Raw genomic sequence first — 16,826 nt, forward strand, 5'->3', positions numbered from 1 at the left:
CAAGGTATAAATTACAAACCTCCCTCCCTCCCCCTCCCCATCGCCTCCCTATCTTCCCACCCTCCCCCCACCCCCCATCCAAATCAAGAACAGACTGTACACTGCCCCCCACTCCCAACCCCAGGGCAAGGTCTTGTCTCAGTCACCTCTGTGTCCACGGGGTCCAGGGCCTTAGATAAATGTTTGTGGAATGAATGGATGAGTGAATGAATGAGAGCGTGGGGGAGGGAGCAGCACTTAGGAGTCCTGAGTCCCAGCCCTGATTTTGTCCTCACCTGCACCTTGCCCTCACCAGGACACCTTCCTCCGCCCCAGAGAAGAGGGTCCCCAGTGGGAGCAGAGAGGGGGGAAGAGAGGGGCCAGCAGGGGCATCTCTAAGCATGGAAAGGTGGGTGACTGAAGTAGACTCTGGCCTCAGAGGTCAAATCCCAGCTGAATGGCTCAGGAGCTATGTGACTTTGGGCAGGCTTGAAGAATGATGACTATCGTATAATAGTCTTTTCAGATTTTACGAAGCCCTTTTTTCACGTTTATCTTTGGTCCTCAGAAACCATCCTGTAATGTGGGTGTGATTATCAATATACCCATTTTGCAGACGAGGAAGCAGAGGCTGGAGAGATCCAGGGACTTGCCCAAGGTCACACAGAAAGCAGGAATTTGAATCCCCCCCCACCCAACTCCCATCCTCTTTACTTCCCCTGTCTGTGTCATGAGGAGGTAGGGCTTGGATCTAAGTCTTCCAGGGTGGGACCCCCAGGTGGCAGTGTGGCCACAGGAGGGACTGCACAGCGAATCCCCTACTGTGGGCCCCACTGGCCTTTTCCATCCAGAAAAGCCAGTCTACCCTTCATGCAAGGTTTCCTAGACACCCTTTCCTTCCCCCACCCATGGCCCCAGGGCCTCGACTCCTGCCCCAGGAGGGACCTGGGAGTCCGTAGGGTGCCCATGAACTTCTGCTTTTCCTGGGAGAGTGGGGAAGTGGAATGATGGAGGGGGCTCTGGGACCTGGGCCCTCCCCTCACACAGGCATGGCCACCTCATCGTATTCATCCTGGCCATTCTCCTCATCGAAGTTCGGCTTGCCATTGTCAGCATCCAGCTGCGGGGGAGGAAGGACATAGGGTGAGTGGCTGAGGGCCCAGGTGAGCCCTCCCCCCAGCGCTGAGGCACCTCTGCGGTGAGGAGAGCCTGTCTCTCTCTGAACCTTGGACAAGACTTGTCCTGTCCCTGCATCTCCTAGGGTTGGTCTAGATGAGAGGTTTCCTCAGGGTGCGGAGCCCCCAGGAATCTGGTGCCCTGGTAGTGGAGGGCCTCCAGAGGGCAGGCAGGAGACCCCCTTCACCGGGGCAGCGCCACAGTGACCTGTGTCACATCGTGGAAGAATTCTACTGGAAGAGCCACTCTCCGGATGGTTTATAAGACCACAGGACTAGCTGCTCAGTGGTGGGGACCACCCATGTGGAACACATCTCGTGAGCCTCTCAGTCCTCTCACCAACCCTGTCATTATTCCTCTCTTTACAGGTGAGGAAAACTGAGGCACAGAGAAACGAGGCCGCTAGCTCCAGGTCACACACACTGGGATGTGGCAGTGCCGGGATTTGGACGCAGGCCCCAACCTAGACCTTAATCACGATGCTCTTCTGCCTTCCTTAGTTCCCAGACACACCTCTCACATTCTCTGAGCCCCACTGATGACCGCTCACTGCCCTCTGCTCTGGAGTTGTGCCCTCTGGCCATAGGAAATGGGGGGAGGGGCACGGGCTGGGTGGTGAGAGAAGCCACTCACACACTGGAGCTCCAGGTTCTGGAAGATGAGTGGCAGCAGGAAGCGGCGTAGGGGCACCGTGAGGATGAGGATGAAGGGCAGGGCCAGCGAGATGGTTTTGATGCTCCTCACCACCCACAGCACCACCAGGCAGATGATCTGAGTGCCCGTGAACAAGTGCATTCGCCAGGTTCTCACCTGCGGGCGGAGGCTGGGGTCATGGCCTGCCCTGCCCAGGCACCCGACCCCGCCCCCCCCCACCCCGCCCCGACCTGGGCAGCCGGGAGGGCCCCCTACCCGCTTGGCGTAGGGCACATCCGGGTGGTACTTGCGCGGCTTGAACAGAAGCAAGATGCGGTCAAAAAGCTGGATGCCACTGAGGGATGTGACCCCCATGTAGAGGAAGATGCCAAACAGCACAGCCAAGGGGATGTGGGACAGGATGGGCCCCATGAGGATGGACAGGCCTGTGGGGAGAACCGCACAGTCTTAGCCCCAGCTGCCCCAGAGGATCGGCGCCAGCAGAGACTGGGGAATGAAGTCACAGGGACTATATGGAACCCTTTTTGTGGATCCTCTTTTTTTTTTTTTTTTTTCTGGCCCCGCCGGGAACCTTCTGGGATCTTATTTCCCCGACCAGGGATGGAGCCCGGGCCCACAGCAGTGCAAGCACCAAGTCTTAACCACTGGACCATCAGGGAATTCCCTGGAGCCTCTTAATAGATATTACCCCCATTTTGCAGATGAGGAAGCAGACTCAGAGAGGTGAAGCAACTAACCTAAGGCCACACAGCTAGTAAGTGGCAGAGCAGGGAGTCAAACTCTTGCCTGCCTGACTTCAAAGCCTACTCCTTTAACCTAGGGAGTCACAGAGGGCAGAGAAGCCCACGTTTCCTCTTACCCCAGCCCAGAATGCCTCCATCACCCTCCACCTACCCAAATCCCAGCCCTCCTCCAGCTAACATCAGCTTCGCCTCCTTTAGGAAACTTCCCTGGCCTCTCCATCAGCGACCATGGTGCTGCCCACACCAAGCCCAACTGGACTGTCAGCTGCTCTAGAACTCAGATCAGTGACCCTCTGTCTTCACCTCACACCCCCACCTAGGAGCGCTGCCCTCTGTATGAGTCACAGAGCAGCTGAGCTAGAGAGAGCTCAGGCATCTAATGAACCCTCTAATGGTGCAGAGAGGGAAAGTTGAGGTCCAGAGACAAGGTGGGATACCTAGACAGCAGCGGGGCAGGGCTGGAACCCACAGTTCACTGAACTGTTGGAGAAGCTCAGAGTACAGGGTCTTGTCTAGGGAAACTTCCAGTAATGGAGTGCCTCCTCCATCCCCCTCAGATCCCATTTCAGTGCCTTGGGTATTTCCTCCAGAATTCCTTCATGTGAATAACTGACACTGGGGAGATGTGGGCAGTGGGTGTTTGGGGAGACCTGGCTGCAGGGTGGGCAGGGCTGGAGGGGCACTGGATCCTAAGGGGCAGGGGCTGAGGGTGCTGGAAAGTGTGGCCAATCCTCACTCACCCACGAGCACAGAGACCAGGAGCCCGCTGATCCGCTGTTCCTTGACTTCCTGAATCTGGGCTGCAGCCCCTGGGGTGCTGGCCTTGCTCATGACCGTAAGGGCATTGGCGTGGGTGACAGAACGCACAGTGGTGGCACTGAGCCAGGGCATCCCAAAGAGGGTGGCCACCCCGCCCATGCCCATGACCAGCAGCAGGTCCAGGTGGAAGCCAGAGCCCTTGACCACCTTGCGCTCCGGTTTGCTGATGATCAGCCTGGGGGTGTGGAAGGTCAGGAGTAACCAGGGCTCTCCTTCACCCCAACCCCCTTTACCCTCTCTTTCCTTCCCTAGACTTGGGTCCCTCTGTACTTTAGTTTATCCTTCTTTGCCCATCTCCCTTAGAGTTCCTTTCTCCCCTCCCTCCTGCACCATCTTGAGAATCGAGACTCTAAGAGCAGAGGTGTCTTCATCGTCGCCTAGAACACCCACCGGCAGATCTACACTGAAGCTAAAGAAGCATAAGCTTCAGGGAACCTCACGGGTACAGGCCCTTTCCAAGATCTAGCACCTAACTTTATAGTTCTCATTTTATATTCTTTTTATTAAAAAGGGCTCCCCAAATAGTACCATGTCATGTCCCACAAAACCTGGACCTCCTGCCCGTCCATCATTCCTACTAGCACTCAGTCCCTGATGTCCTGCCTGCCTGGGGCCTGTCCCTTTCTCTGCCTCGGACCCTCCCAGGCCCAGTCCCACCCTGGCTCTTACGTGGTGATCTGGGACTCAAGGAAGATGAGGATGAAGACCAGCAGGGCAGGCAGGGCGGAGGCAAACATCATCCAGATGGGAAATGGCTTATATAAGCCCAGCGGGTGGATGAGCCAGCCTCGGGCCGAGGTGTTGGATACGGTGAGGCCTTTAGGTACACTGAGTTTCTGTGGGAGGGGGATGCTGGTGAGAACACCTGGGGACAGGGGGATGGGGAAAGGTGGGGACAGGGGGATGGGGAAAGGTGGGGACAGGGGGATGGGGAAAGGTGGGGACAGGGAGAACCAGGGTCCTGGGCACTTGGGAACTTACTTATATTGAGCATCTACTTTGTACTCAGTCACTGCACTAAGCCCTTTACATACATTTTCTCATTCCCTACTTTATAGATGAGGAAACAGGATCAGGGAAGTTATGTAGCTGGCTTTGCATTGCACAGCTCTTTGGTAGCAAAACTGAGATTCATACTCAGATCAACCTGGCTTCAAAGCGGATTCTTTCCTACTGCCCTGGATTAAGGAGTGAAAGGGGGCAAACTGACCCAGACCATTTCTTCAGCCAGAGGGGTCCTGAAGGGCTGTGGGAAGAACATGGGGCTGCTTGGAGAGACAGGGCTGGGGAAGGGGTAGTTTTAGCTGGCTTCAGGTTTGGGAAGGCAGTTTGGGGGAGGGGGCATACTGGGGGAATGAAATAAGGGTGGGGGAGAGGGTCACCTGGGTGTAGGTGTCCTGGATGAGGGCATCCACCATGACCATGATCAGGATAGAGATGGGAACCCCAAAGTCCCCAATGACTCGTCGCAGCTGAGGGCAGGTGAAGGGACCAGTGGTCAGTGCCCAGTTGCTTCCCACCTCTCACCTGCCACTTGCCCCCACTCCTGCCCCATCTTCACCAGGGGGTCCCACTCTCCCCAGGGGGAACATCTAATGCCCTGTCCTACTTCTCAACATACCTGCCTCCTTTCTTGTTCACCTGGCCCAGCCCCACCCCCGGCCCCACAGGTTCTCCACTCCCTTCCAAGAACTGTCCTTGGTTCCCCACTGGGTTCTCAGCCTGGACGTGCCGAGAAAGGGAGATGCGCTTGTCTCAAGAGTAAAATCCTGCATGATGAGGGGGGAGGGAGGGTTGGAATCGGAAATGGGAATCTAGGGTAAGAAGGGGAACTCATGGCATTGGGAAAGTACTGAGGGGAGTACTGTAGACTGGGATAGGGCAGTGTAGGCAAGGACAGGTGGGGGGGATGCGCTGACCTTGCCAGGGAAGTAGGAGCTGTTCTTGAACTTGCGCAGCATCATGGCGAACAAGAAGGTGCCAGCCATGAGCACAAGAGAGAGGAGGGCTGTGTTGGGCAGGGGGGCCTGAGGTTTGGGTATTCTTGTCACATTGTGGTCATAGTTCTCCAGCAGTGGGTGGTCCTGGAAGATCTGCAGCAGAAAACCAAGGCATCCTCTTTCCTTCCATCCATCCATCCTCCAGCCATCATCTATCTGTCCATCATCCACCCATCCATCATCCATCTCTCTATTCATCATCTCTCTCTCTATTCATCATCCATTCATCCATCCGTCTGTCTATGCGTCATCCATGCATCATCCATCTACCTATCTTCTTCCTCAACTGACATAGTAACAGAGGCAATGGGATTCCACAGCTTGGTTTTCAGGACTGAGGACCAGGCTAGGCTTGGGTGGGGCAGGCCATGGAGGAAATGAGTGTGTGTGTGTGTGTGTGTGTGTGTGCGTGCACGCACACGAGCATCCAGGGCCTGGGAGCCATGAGAAGCCTGGAGGACAGGAAACAAGTCCCAAGGAGGTTCCTAAAAAGACTTAGGCTCCAGAGACTTGGAAACCAGAGAAAGACCCACCGACCAACAGAATCAGGGGTAGATGTACAGTATCCACCCAGAGGGCATGCCCTCTGCAGGCCCTGCACTTCCTAAGGGCAACTGCAGGAGGAGTGGGGGACTTCAGAGTCTCCAGAACCCCTGCTACCCCGCCATGCCTGCAGTTTCCCACATTCAGTCTCACACGTGCCCACTGGTTACTGCATGTGGTTATACACATGGGCCTGTGCAGGCAGGGGGAGCTCTCATGCACCGTCACTCCTCACAGCCATGGTGAGAATACCGGCCCACAGACAGCAGGCATCAACATGTATGTGGTCACAGTCACATACCGTGAAAACACGGCCACATAAATGCCATACAGACACATGTGCTATGACACCCACAGTCACACATCTTGTGCACAGTCACACACACACACACATGCACGCACGCACACACACATGCACGCACACGTGCCTCTTAACACTCCTATGGCCCTCACCGTGACCAGCTTTGAGAAGGTCTCATAGATGAAGATGAGGGAGATGAGGAAGGAGAAGATCTCCTGGGTGTAGCGGGAGATGAAGCGGACCAAGAAGCTGCCCTCAAAGGCCACCACCAGCACCACCAGCAGGATGAGCCAGAAGCCAATCCATACACGGCCCACGATGTACTCCAGGCCGTTACTCTTGCAGAACTGTAGGGTGGTCAGAGGGAGCTGGGGTCAGATAAATGGGCCCAGGCCCCGTGCATTAAGCAGGTTGGGCCAGGGGCCAGTTACAGGGTGACAGTGGGGCCAGAACAGAGCTACCGAGAAGAAGGCTTCCTCAAACACGAGCAGGGGTCCTGAGAAGCCCACCACGAGCAAGGGCTGAGCCCCCAGCAGGGAGAAGAGGATGCCCTGCGCCGCGGTGGAGATAAGCAGTTCCGACACACCCATCAGGTTATGGGTCTTTTCTCCTGTGGATGGAAGTGACAGTGCGGTAAGGTCAAGATCATTTCCAGAGGCCGATAGAGCATTTCATTGACAAGCTGATGTAGGGGTCCAGAGTGTCAGATCGGGGCAAAGTCAGGGCTGATACAGAGGCCAGAGGGTCAGAGGTGAGGGTTAGTGGGACACACAGAGGCACTGACCCAGGAGGCCACCGAAGGTGATGGCGGGTGACAGGGCGGCAAAGTAGATGAAGATGATGGCAGACAGGACCTGGGGGTCCAATGCGTCTGTGATGTCACTCAAGTAGCGGGGGTAGCGGCGCCGGATGTCACGTACCAGTCCCCCGAAGAGCCTGCCTGTCCGCTGCAGAGGGTCATCCTGGGTGTCCTCTAGACCCCCATTCAAATCTGTAGTGAAGGACAGGACCACGGTCACGGGGGGTGGAAAGGGGAAGTGTGGGGAAAAGGGAATCGAGAAGGGGATTGTCTGATGGGAATGTAGGGTGGTCCAGGAGGCTGGGAGGCATGAGGACAGGGAGAGGGGACATGGGAGATTTAATGGGAAGAGGGGAGGTAGGGGCTCACAGGGCTGTGCTAGGGTGTCTGATGGTCTGGGGGCTCAGCAAGCCTAGGGCTGGGCAGGGCAGGTACCTAGGCCCTTGAGGAAGCTGGGCTCTGGCTTGGCAGAGCTGGGCAGGTAGCGTCTTTTCAGCAGCTCTTTCTGCACGGGCACCAGACTGAGCAGGGCATCCTTAGAGGGCGTGTCCGTGGGAGGCAACACCAGACTGCAGTCTAGGAAGCCCTCTAGGGAATGGACCAGCATCTCCTTGTTCTGGGCCAAGTATGCATCAGTGCGGAACACCTGGGAGCAGGAAGGAAGGTCAGAGCCACTAGGACCTGCTCAACAAAAGGATCCAAGAGGCCACAGCCAGGGCCTCTGGGGATCAGAACCCTCTCACCCAGCTCCTGCTTGCTAGGAACTGCTTTTCCTTCCCCCCTGGGCTTCCACCTTCTACTCTGAAAGGGCTTTGGGGAGGCAGACAGGGCCCTGAGTCGGGAAAGCAGAAAGAACTAAAGCGAACCAGGTGGCTTATAGCAGACCAGATGGAACGAGAGCAGATCAGGCCAGACCAGGCCAAACCTAACCAGACAGAACCAGGGCAGAGTGGGCCAGACTAGACCAGGCCTGATCAGGCAGGGCTAGGCCAGACTACACGGGCCTGGACTCCCCCTGGCCAGACAGGATGGAAGCAGCTAGATCAGACTGAATGGGCCAAACTAGTGAAGTTAAAGTAACCGGGGCCGGGGACGAGGCCTCAGCTGCCACCCAGCCCCCTGGGCTCCCCCAGCCCTCGCCGGCCCCTCCTCACCCTCTCTGACATGAGGGTGGCAGCAGCCCGGCCCAGCTGGGTGTAGTCGATGTTGGGGGCCTCGGGTCCCAGCAACACAATGAGGAAGCGCACGGGAACTGCCGGCTCCTCCGGCTCCTCCGGCTTCTGCTCTGTCTCCATAGGCTCCTTTAGTCGCACAAAGCCCAGCACTGGCCGCTCCAGGAATCTGGCACAGCCTGTTGGGGACAGACGAAGTGAGGTGGTCGGGCCAGGCCAAGGGGGGGAGGCGTGCTGCTGGGGTCCAGGCTTAGGGAGAGGCAGGCTGGGCCAGGGCAGGAGGCAGGGGCAGGGGACGTGAAGGGGGGAGGGATGGACGCTCTGCCCACTTACCCACTAGCACCAGGGTGGCCTCCCAGTCCTGGGGACTCTTTCCCAGCATTGCAGATGACGAATGCCCTTCCGCGCTCCCCTCTCCCTGTTGCAAGGAGGGTGGTGAGGGAAGTCCTCCGGCCACTCTGGACCCTGGACACCTGAGTAGCCCACCCCGTCTGCCCTACCCACTCTCATTTCAAACCATGTTCAGGTTGGGAGCTTTCCGGCTCTCCTCACACACCCCTGGTACAGCCTCACCTGTTCACAGAAGAGCTCTGTCTCCAGCGAGGGATGCTGTGGGAGCAGAGGCTGTGACGGGTCCCCAGAACGTGTCAGGACTGCAGGCTTCACACTCCCCAGGGCCTCCACGTCTCTGGCGTGGCTGCAGGACGACACACAGTGGACATGGGCTGAGTAGGCGGCTCAGCCTGGGCTGTCAGCAGAGTGGAGACCGGTGGTGGGAGGGACATGGGACTTGCCAGTGACCAAACTAGAGAGGTCCAGGGCGGAAGGAGAATCAGCCTCCTCTGAAGGACATTGTGGATGGAAGCGGGTGGCCTCTGTCTGGAATGAGTAGGTGGAGCCAGAAGAATGGATGGAGAGAGGGACCTTGAGAGTCCGCCCTCCTGGGGACCAGTGGCCCCCAAACCTGAGCATGGAGACATGGTTACCGCTCGAGACGTGCTGGAAGCAGGAGACATTGTGGAAGAAAAGTGGGACCCAGCCTGGTAGGGAGGGGCCACCTGGACCCCCAGGGAGAGCTTGGGGCAGGTGGGCCGGGGAGATGGGCCCTGTGGGTGTGGAATCCAGGGCCTGGCAGGCAGGGGCACCTGTGTTTGAGCAGCAGGACCCGGAACAGATTTTCTCGGTCCTGAGGCTGGATCTGCCCCTCGAAGATAAACCTGTCCAGCAGCTGGCTGGCCACCCCGGCCAGGGATTTCTCTGGCAGGTCCAGGAGGACAGTACCTGCAGGCAGGGGAGGGGTGAGCGGGCTGGCTGGTCCTGGCCCTCCTCCTCCTTAGCAGCTTCACATGCAGGGGTCACACGCAGAGGGGCACAGAGGGGCTCACTCACCCTTGGCAAAGGCTTTCTGCAGCTCCAAGAGGCTCCAGAAGGTGAGGTAAGACAGGTGTGGGTGGCCCCAGATCCCGTCCTTCCCCAGGTTCTCCTCTAGCCGCACCCAGCGCGCTGTCTCCATCCACTGTAGCTCCTGGTTCTTTTCATCCATCACCAGTTCCCGCAGCTCCACGAGGACCTGCAGCCCCACAGGCCTGAATTAGTCCCTCAGGCCCCTGGCAGGGCTATGGGGAGGCTGGAAGCCCAGGGCACGGTGGGCACTCAGCAGGCTCTGAGAGATGTCTGTCAGAGGCCCAGGGTCCTGGAGCACTCAGGGCAGAGCCTGAGCTCAGAAGGGACCGTCAGGAGCTACATCCTCAGGGTGTAGAGTGAGGTGTGACATGTGAGGAGATGATTGAGGGTCCCCCACCTCTGGCTCTGTTCCCCAACCTCCTGACCAGGCCCCTCACCCCATTTCAGAGGCATCTGAAGAAACTCTGGGCCAAAAGGGCTGCTAGAGTGGGCAGGAAAGGAAAGAAGAGGGAAGCCTTTGGGGTCACTGGGTCAGCCTCCTGCCTCCAAGATTATTACGTGGGCTCAGCATGCCCTTGGGGTTCCTTGGGGCCAAATGGCCAGTCCCAGGGGCCTAGCTGAGGGCAGACCCAATTTTCTAACCAGCTAGACCATCTGGAGTCCAGCAAGGATGTGAGGGACCTTGGGGGACTGGGCTGGGGAGAGCATGTATTTAATTCTGTGCTTCCCCAGGGAGTAACTGACAGCCCAGCCAGGGCCAGCGGACCTGGTGGCTCAGACCTCCAGCTGTCAGTTTATCTCTGTCCAGGGAGCTCCCCCATCAGTGGAAGGGGGCCCCGGGTCTCCCCCCTCACTGGGAGATGTCCTTTACCTATTTCCCAGGATGCCCATTCCTTCTCTCCCTGTTTGTGGGGTCTCCCCCATCCTGAAACGGTAGCTACCCCTCTGCTCCTCCCCTCCCCTGGTAGGATGATGGATCCCAAGGGCAGCACAGGAAAGAGAATCGGGGGAGGCTGGGGTGCTCACCTCGAAGATGTCTGGGGGGCGGTGCGGTGCGGTGTGGTAGTCTGTGGCTGTCGGCTCGGTGAGCTGAGCTGAAAATCAAGAGGGCCGGTTAGCACTGGCCCCAGACAATTCCCGCAAGACTTTCCTGCACCGCCCAGCGTGAGCCTCGGACACCACACGGGGTGATGCCGCTCTCCCTCCCCTTGCCCCTGGCTGGGACCCTGCCCCTGCTGCTCAGTGGGCTGTGGCCCCCCACGCTTGTTCTTGGCCACCCAGCCTGGCACTGTCACTCCCCATCTTAGCGCTGTGAAGGACCCCTGGGGCTCATCCTCAGTGGTGACGAGGAGGGTCATCTCCAGGGGGATTGGGGAGTCCTGAATGGCAATTCTCTTCCCTCTCCTGCTACCTTCTGGGACCAGATTCCCTTCTTCCTTCCCACCTGCCTCAACAATCCCACCAGCCAGTAGCTTCTCGCTGCCTCCAAGTGGAGCTTGGGTGCCCCGTGGGGTCCGCCCTTATATTATTGGCTCCTACACCCCCAGCCCTCATTTCCCAGAGGGGCCTCTTATCTCCAATACCAATTGCCAGCACTTAAGTCCTGTTGACAGTAAACATATCCCTTCCCGGGGCTCCCCAACCGAGACCTTGGGCAGGCCCAGGAAGGTTTCCTGATGTTTCTCCGCCCTGAGGGTCCCCACGGCCCCCCCATTTCTCAGGACTTCTGGACCCCCAAACAGAACGATGTTCCCAGAACAGGCCCAGTGCCTGGCCTGGGAGCTGGCATTGGATGGGCACAGGTGGCATGCGGGCTCATGCCCTCGTCCCCGACAGGCCTGGTTGCCCTCTTACAAATCTAAGGGGCACAGTGATGGGTGACTGGTCCTGCCTCCAGCCCCTACCCCCACCCCAGTCACCTCCTGTGATCATTTCAAACAAAACTCTGTTTATCCTTCAATCAGCCAGGATTGTGGGAGAGCTGGCCCTGGGGCTGGGCCGGTGGGGAGCGGGGAGAAGGGGAGGACAAGTTCCCCACCTGTGTCTGATGGGGGTCAGCAGCCCATCCCAGCAGGAGAGAGGGAGATGGGGCTCACCTTCTGCTTCCTCCACCTGGAGCGTGGGGAACCCAAGGTCTTCATATTCCTTCTGCTCTAGAAACTCCTCCAGCTTATCTTCATTCTCCTGTGAGAAGTTGCCATCAGGGCTGGGCTGTGGAGGGGGCTCCACAAACCTCCGTGAAGGCAGGAGTCCAGGGTTAGGAGCCCTGCAGATGCCATCAAAGACTCACCTGTGAATCCCCCATGGCGCTGTCCTGATTGTTCAATTGTCTGTAGTGATCTGAGCCCCCAGCATAACCCACACTGCAGGTCCCTGCAGGGGAAAGGCACAGGCTGAGTGAGACACAGGGCAGCCTGGGGTCTCCCATTCGTCCCCACAGGGGGCTGTACTTGAGTGAAGGGGGATCCCAGGTGTTGGGAGACAATGGGGTCAGAGGAAAGAAGTGTGAGTGAGGGGTTGGATTTGTAGGTCTGAGGGCAGGTGTGCAGGGGCCGGAGAGACAGGGCAGAGCAGGGAAGATGAAACTTAGCTGGCACCAACCTAAGGATGTTTGGGAGGATGGGAGGGGGGGGTGTTCTTCCAATCCTACTCCTTCCTCCATCCACCAGTCCTCACCTGGCTTCCTTTTCTGCCCATCCCCAGGAATCACCAACTCCAGGAACATGACCTGTCCGTCCTTCAGGGAGCTTAGCTGAGAGTCTCCACAGAATACCCTCTTCTCCCAGAAATGGCTGCCTCCTCCTGGGCATGGGGCTGCAGTATCCTTAGGAGTTGCTCACAGGTCCTGGATGATATGGCCTTGCTTCTCTCCCCTACTCCATCTTGAACTCCCTCTCTCTTGCTCTCTCACCACCTATTCCATTGGCCTCCTTACCAAGCCCTTTCCTGCCCCAGGGCCTTTGCACATGTAGTTGGCCACATCCTGGATGCCCCTACTCCCACACTTCAGCCCTTCCCACATCTCAGCTCATATGCTACCTCTTCAGATTCCCTTCTTGACCACCCTAACAGCCACTACCCCAATCTGTCATTTTCTGGTTTCTTAGTTCATCTGTGGGTATATGGTCTGAGGACGCCTCTAGAAAGGAAGCCACATGAGTGCTAAGATCCTGCGCGTCTCAATCTTCACTGGATCTTCTACTCCTAGCAGAGTGGTTGCCACATAGTAGGTGCTCAATAAATATGTGTTGAAAGAATGTAAGAATGGCTCCCCCTTGCAGGCTTGGGGTTCTGGGGCTGGGGAGCCAGGATGACTAGGACCCAGCCAGGAGGCAGTGGAGCCCTGCGCCTCCGTTTTCTCAGTTGTGTCTCTAGTGGAGAGGAAGGATGCCCACCGCAGGAATGTGAGGACCAGCCCAAGGAGAGCACAGGGGTGCCCTGGCGCGGCCCCAGGCTGAGTGTGGAGGGACTTCCTTCTCTCCCTTACCCACGGCAGCAGAACGCATTGTAGCAACAGGGATTTGGGTCAGGTTGACAAACGTGCCCACTCTGTGCCTGGTATGGAGCCTGGGAAGCTGAGATGAACAAGACACTGTTCTACTCTCCAGAAGCTCGCAACCCGGACTGGGGAGACCAGCTGGGAACACGTGACAGGCTAAGGTGTTCAGGAGAAAACACGTGCCCCAGACAAACACAAGCAGTGAGCAGACCATGCTGGGTGCTGAGGATGCCTGTGGCAGGGGGAAGTAGGACTCGCGGTGGGGTTGCAGGTGGAGTGTCTCTGGTGAAGGGGACACTGGTGCTGGGTCCAGAAGCACCGGTGGGATGTGGAGGGCTGAGAGGTGGGGAGGGCTAGCCTGGGTGCCAGGAATTGTGGGCAAGATGCAGAGAGAGGACCATGCAAGACAGGGCTGGGCTCTGTGGGAGGGAACAGAGCAGGGAGTGTATACGGAAAGAACCATTCTGAGGAATGGATGGCCCTGAAGTCCTTAGAGATAGAGAGAGGGACATGAGCGAGCCCCTGACCCACACTGAGAAAGGCAGGGGTCCCTGCCTTGGGGGGTTGTAGGGCAAGTGATGGCCTTGGGGGGGCGGTTTCCAAAGCCTGAGGATGGGGTGTCCCTACTGCAGGGGACTTGCCCTTTGAGGAGTCTGGTCATGCACCTTTTTTCTCTCCCTTTTCTGTCCCTCTGTGTCCCCTTCTCCCCAGGTTCCCCTGCCTTCCTCTTCTCCCATTTTTATTCTCTTTCTCCCTTCTCTTGCCTTGTTGCCTGAGGTGCTAAACGCCACGCCATGCCCCCACCCCATGCCCTATGGGCTGGGATTGTGGTCTTAGTTTCCCATTTGAGAGGGGAGAGGGTCAGAGGGTCCCTTCGGAGCCCGAGAACCCAGACATCCAGGCTGCCTCTCTGCCACTGACTGGCAGCTCCCCGCCTCTCTCTAGGGCTCAGTCACCCCGTCTGTACAATGGGAGGCCTTCCTACTGGGCTTCTGAGACATCAGTGAGAGAGGAGAGGGGAGAACAGAGGTGTCTCGAGCTCTGCTGGGGCCTCAGAGGGTGCACCCATGACCCAGATTGTAGCCGCCACCAGGCCCAGCCGCCCCCCCCAGCTGCAGGCCTTGCTCTGCTGGCACTGATAAGAGCCTGGACCCTGATGGCACCAAACACCTGGAAGCGCACCAAACACCTGGCCAGCCCGCCAGCCAGGGCCAGGCAGATAAGGGGGAGCAGGGCATCTGGAGCCCAGGAGATGGAGCACAGCTGGAAGAGGCTGGTGGGGGGGGAGGGTGGACCAGAAGGCAGGGAGGGCTCGCTGGTGGCATAGCACCAACTTTGTGTAATCGCCCCGACACCATACATGGCTGTGCCGTTTTATCTCTCCCCGAACCACTCTGTGAGGCGGATGATGTCATTAGCCTCGCTTTACAGATGAGAAAGCTGAGGTTCAGAGAGGTTTACCTGCTTCGGTGCCCTAGCAGGTAGGTAGCAGAGGCAGGATTAAACCCTGCCCTATCTGACTCCAGCTACACCTCTAACCATTGCCCTGAGTTGTCTCCCAGAAGAGAAAATAGCTATTAGCTGGTTTAGTATCAGTGACTAAGAGCATGGACCCTGCAATCCGGCTGCCTGGCTTCAAATCCCAGCCCTGCCACTTACTGTGTGACCTTAGGCAAGTGACTCAACCTCTCTGTGCCTCAGTTTTCTCATCTGTAACATGGGGGTAATCATAATGACATCTACCTCATAGACCTGTTGTAGTGTTAAGTAAGTTCACATATATAAAGCACTTAGACTAATGCCTGGCACAAAAGACCTCTATGTAAACGTTTGCTATCGTTATCATTGCTACTGGGGATCAAGTACAGACTTGCTATCTTCATCCCCCTCTGATTTTCTTTCAATTCCCATGGAATTAACCTAAGTGTTTTGAGATCCTCAGGTGGTGGGGGACTCCTCCTTTCCCTCCAAACACCCTCTAGGATGGGGACAGTGCCAGGTCTCCCAGGTTAGATTCCCTGGAAGTGTTTCAAAATGAGAAGCAGTGTCAGGTGACAATTCTCCTCTCAGGAGGGAGACGGGGTGGCCTGGGGATCCCCATACACGGAGGAAAGAGGGGGCTGGGGGGTGAGACCCAAGCCTGTTTGATTCAGGGGCTGGTAAATAGGAGCCTGACAAGGACCCACACCTGGAGGGGAATCAGATTTGCCCCTCCACATACACACTCACACAACCAGCTCACACACCTCTGCTGCCACGTGCCAGCCTTTTTTTCCTAATACTTGCCGCCCCACTCTTCCCAGCCGCAGGGGCCAATGGGCCTGTGCGCTTAGGGGCGACAACACACATTGTAACGTTCTCATCCCACCCACCAGCACCCCTCTCGCAGGTCCAGCACCCATGCCCACTTGGGCACAGATTCAGGTTGGGCACCTGCAGAAACCCTCAGGACAGGCACCTCAGGACCACCCCAGCCCCTCCCCGCCCTGCTTACCTGCTCACGAGCCTCCAGGTCCCTCGGCGAACTCCTGCAGCCGCTGGTGGCCTCTATGACCAGCTGAGCTCACACCCGCTCTAACCGCACTTGGTCCTCGCTCCCGCGCCCCTGGGGCAGCTCCCAAACCCCTGACTCATGCCCCCGCCTCCTAATCTGCCCGTCCCATGGGCCCTGGGAGCCCCTTCCACCCCCTGCCCCGCTCCCACTGGATGCCCAGTAAACAGAGTTATCTCTCACCCACATCTGGACAGCTGTGAGTCTGGCCCACCCCACCCAACACCGAATGGCCAGCCTCCAAGGCCTCCCCAGGCCCTCCTGTCCCCTATGAGTCTCCTGGGTCTTCCTTCGTGGACTAACATTCGATGGCTGGGTTCTTGGAGCTCCCAGCCTCCCAGCAAGTCTGTGCCAACATCTGGATGCTCCTGTCCTGCCTCTGTCCATCCTCATTCTGGCCAGGCCCCTCTGCTCAGGTCCCAAGATGCACGGACGCTTGCCTTCTCCCTCCTGTCCTGGTGCCGTCCCTCGGGACTCGCTCACTCTTCCTCTGTAGCCTTGCCCTCGGGGACCGGTGTTCATGGGGTGGGGGTGGGGGCCCAGGCAGCCACTGCCCTTTCTTGCCCCAGACTAGGGCACCCCCTCCATCCTCTCCTCAAGACCCCAACCAGCTCCAAAGAACTGGCGCCTGGGCGCTAAGACGCGGCCCTTCAGTCAACCTGAAACAATCTCAGGTCAACAAAAACAACATCCCCACACGGAGCTCTGAGCTCACAAAGCCCCAATGTCTGGGCACACCGGCTCTTCTGTCGGCAGCCCGACCCAGGCCCCGGGGCCAGAGCAGCCGGCATTCTCGGCTCCCACCACCACCCCCCAGCAGGGCAGTCTCTGCTCTTGGCGGGTACTGGGGCTGGTCACCAGTTCCTGGACTCTGGTTGCTAAAGAGGCAGAGACTGAAAGAGGAGTTCAGATGGACACGAGTGAACAGAGGTTTGAAAGCGGACAGAAAGGGGGTTTTGTGGACACTGCATGGAGGGAGGAAACCGTCCCAGCCCAGCTCCGACCCTGCCTGGCTGCAGGACGCAGGGCAAGTGCTTGCCCCTCTCCGGGCTTCCGTGACCTCATCTGTAAAGGGAGAGTGTCGGTTCTGCGGCCGCCAGCTTGGGGATTTCCTGCTTCAGACTCAAACAATAGAAACGCAGAGACAAGGACAGAGAGATGGCATATCCAGTAATTCCACAACCAT

At 57.9% G+C, this 16,826-nt stretch overlaps 1 protein-coding gene across 2 annotated transcripts; it reads right to left on the bottom strand.

Annotated features, from left to right (window-relative positions):
* Window positions 1-917: 917 nt before the first annotated feature.
* SLC4A1 (solute carrier family 4 member 1 (Diego blood group)) lies at window positions 918-11,103 on the bottom strand. 2 transcript variants are annotated; one of them, XM_059908926.1, is made up of 18 exons: window positions 11,035-11,103; window positions 10,617-10,684; window positions 9,576-9,756; window positions 9,332-9,467; window positions 8,760-8,883; window positions 8,520-8,604; window positions 8,169-8,365; window positions 7,450-7,660; window positions 7,000-7,206; window positions 6,677-6,825; window positions 6,368-6,562; window positions 5,291-5,464; window positions 4,754-4,843; window positions 4,041-4,207; window positions 3,293-3,546; window positions 2,065-2,234; window positions 1,789-1,965; window positions 918-1,099 (listed from the first exon to the last, which is right to left on the bottom strand). In XM_059908926.1, the coding sequence occupies exons 3-18, from the start codon at window positions 9,727-9,729 to the stop codon at window positions 1,019-1,021; spliced, it is 2,571 nt and encodes an 856-aa protein (XP_059764909.1). In that variant the 5' UTR covers window positions 9,730-9,756; window positions 10,617-10,684; window positions 11,035-11,103; the 3' UTR covers window positions 918-1,018. The 2 variants fall into 2 exon arrangements, with proteins under 2 accessions (XP_059764909.1, XP_059764908.1); XM_059908925.1 differs by lacking the exons at window positions 4,754-4,843; window positions 11,035-11,103 and having other exon boundaries at window positions 10,617-10,671.
* Between the last annotated feature and the right edge of the window lie 5,723 nt (window positions 11,104-16,826).

Source organism: Balaenoptera ricei, chromosome 20, assembly GCF_028023285.1.
Source record: "Balaenoptera ricei isolate mBalRic1 chromosome 20, mBalRic1.hap2, whole genome shotgun sequence".
Lineage (NCBI taxonomy): Eukaryota > Metazoa > Chordata > Mammalia > Artiodactyla > Balaenopteridae > Balaenoptera > Balaenoptera ricei.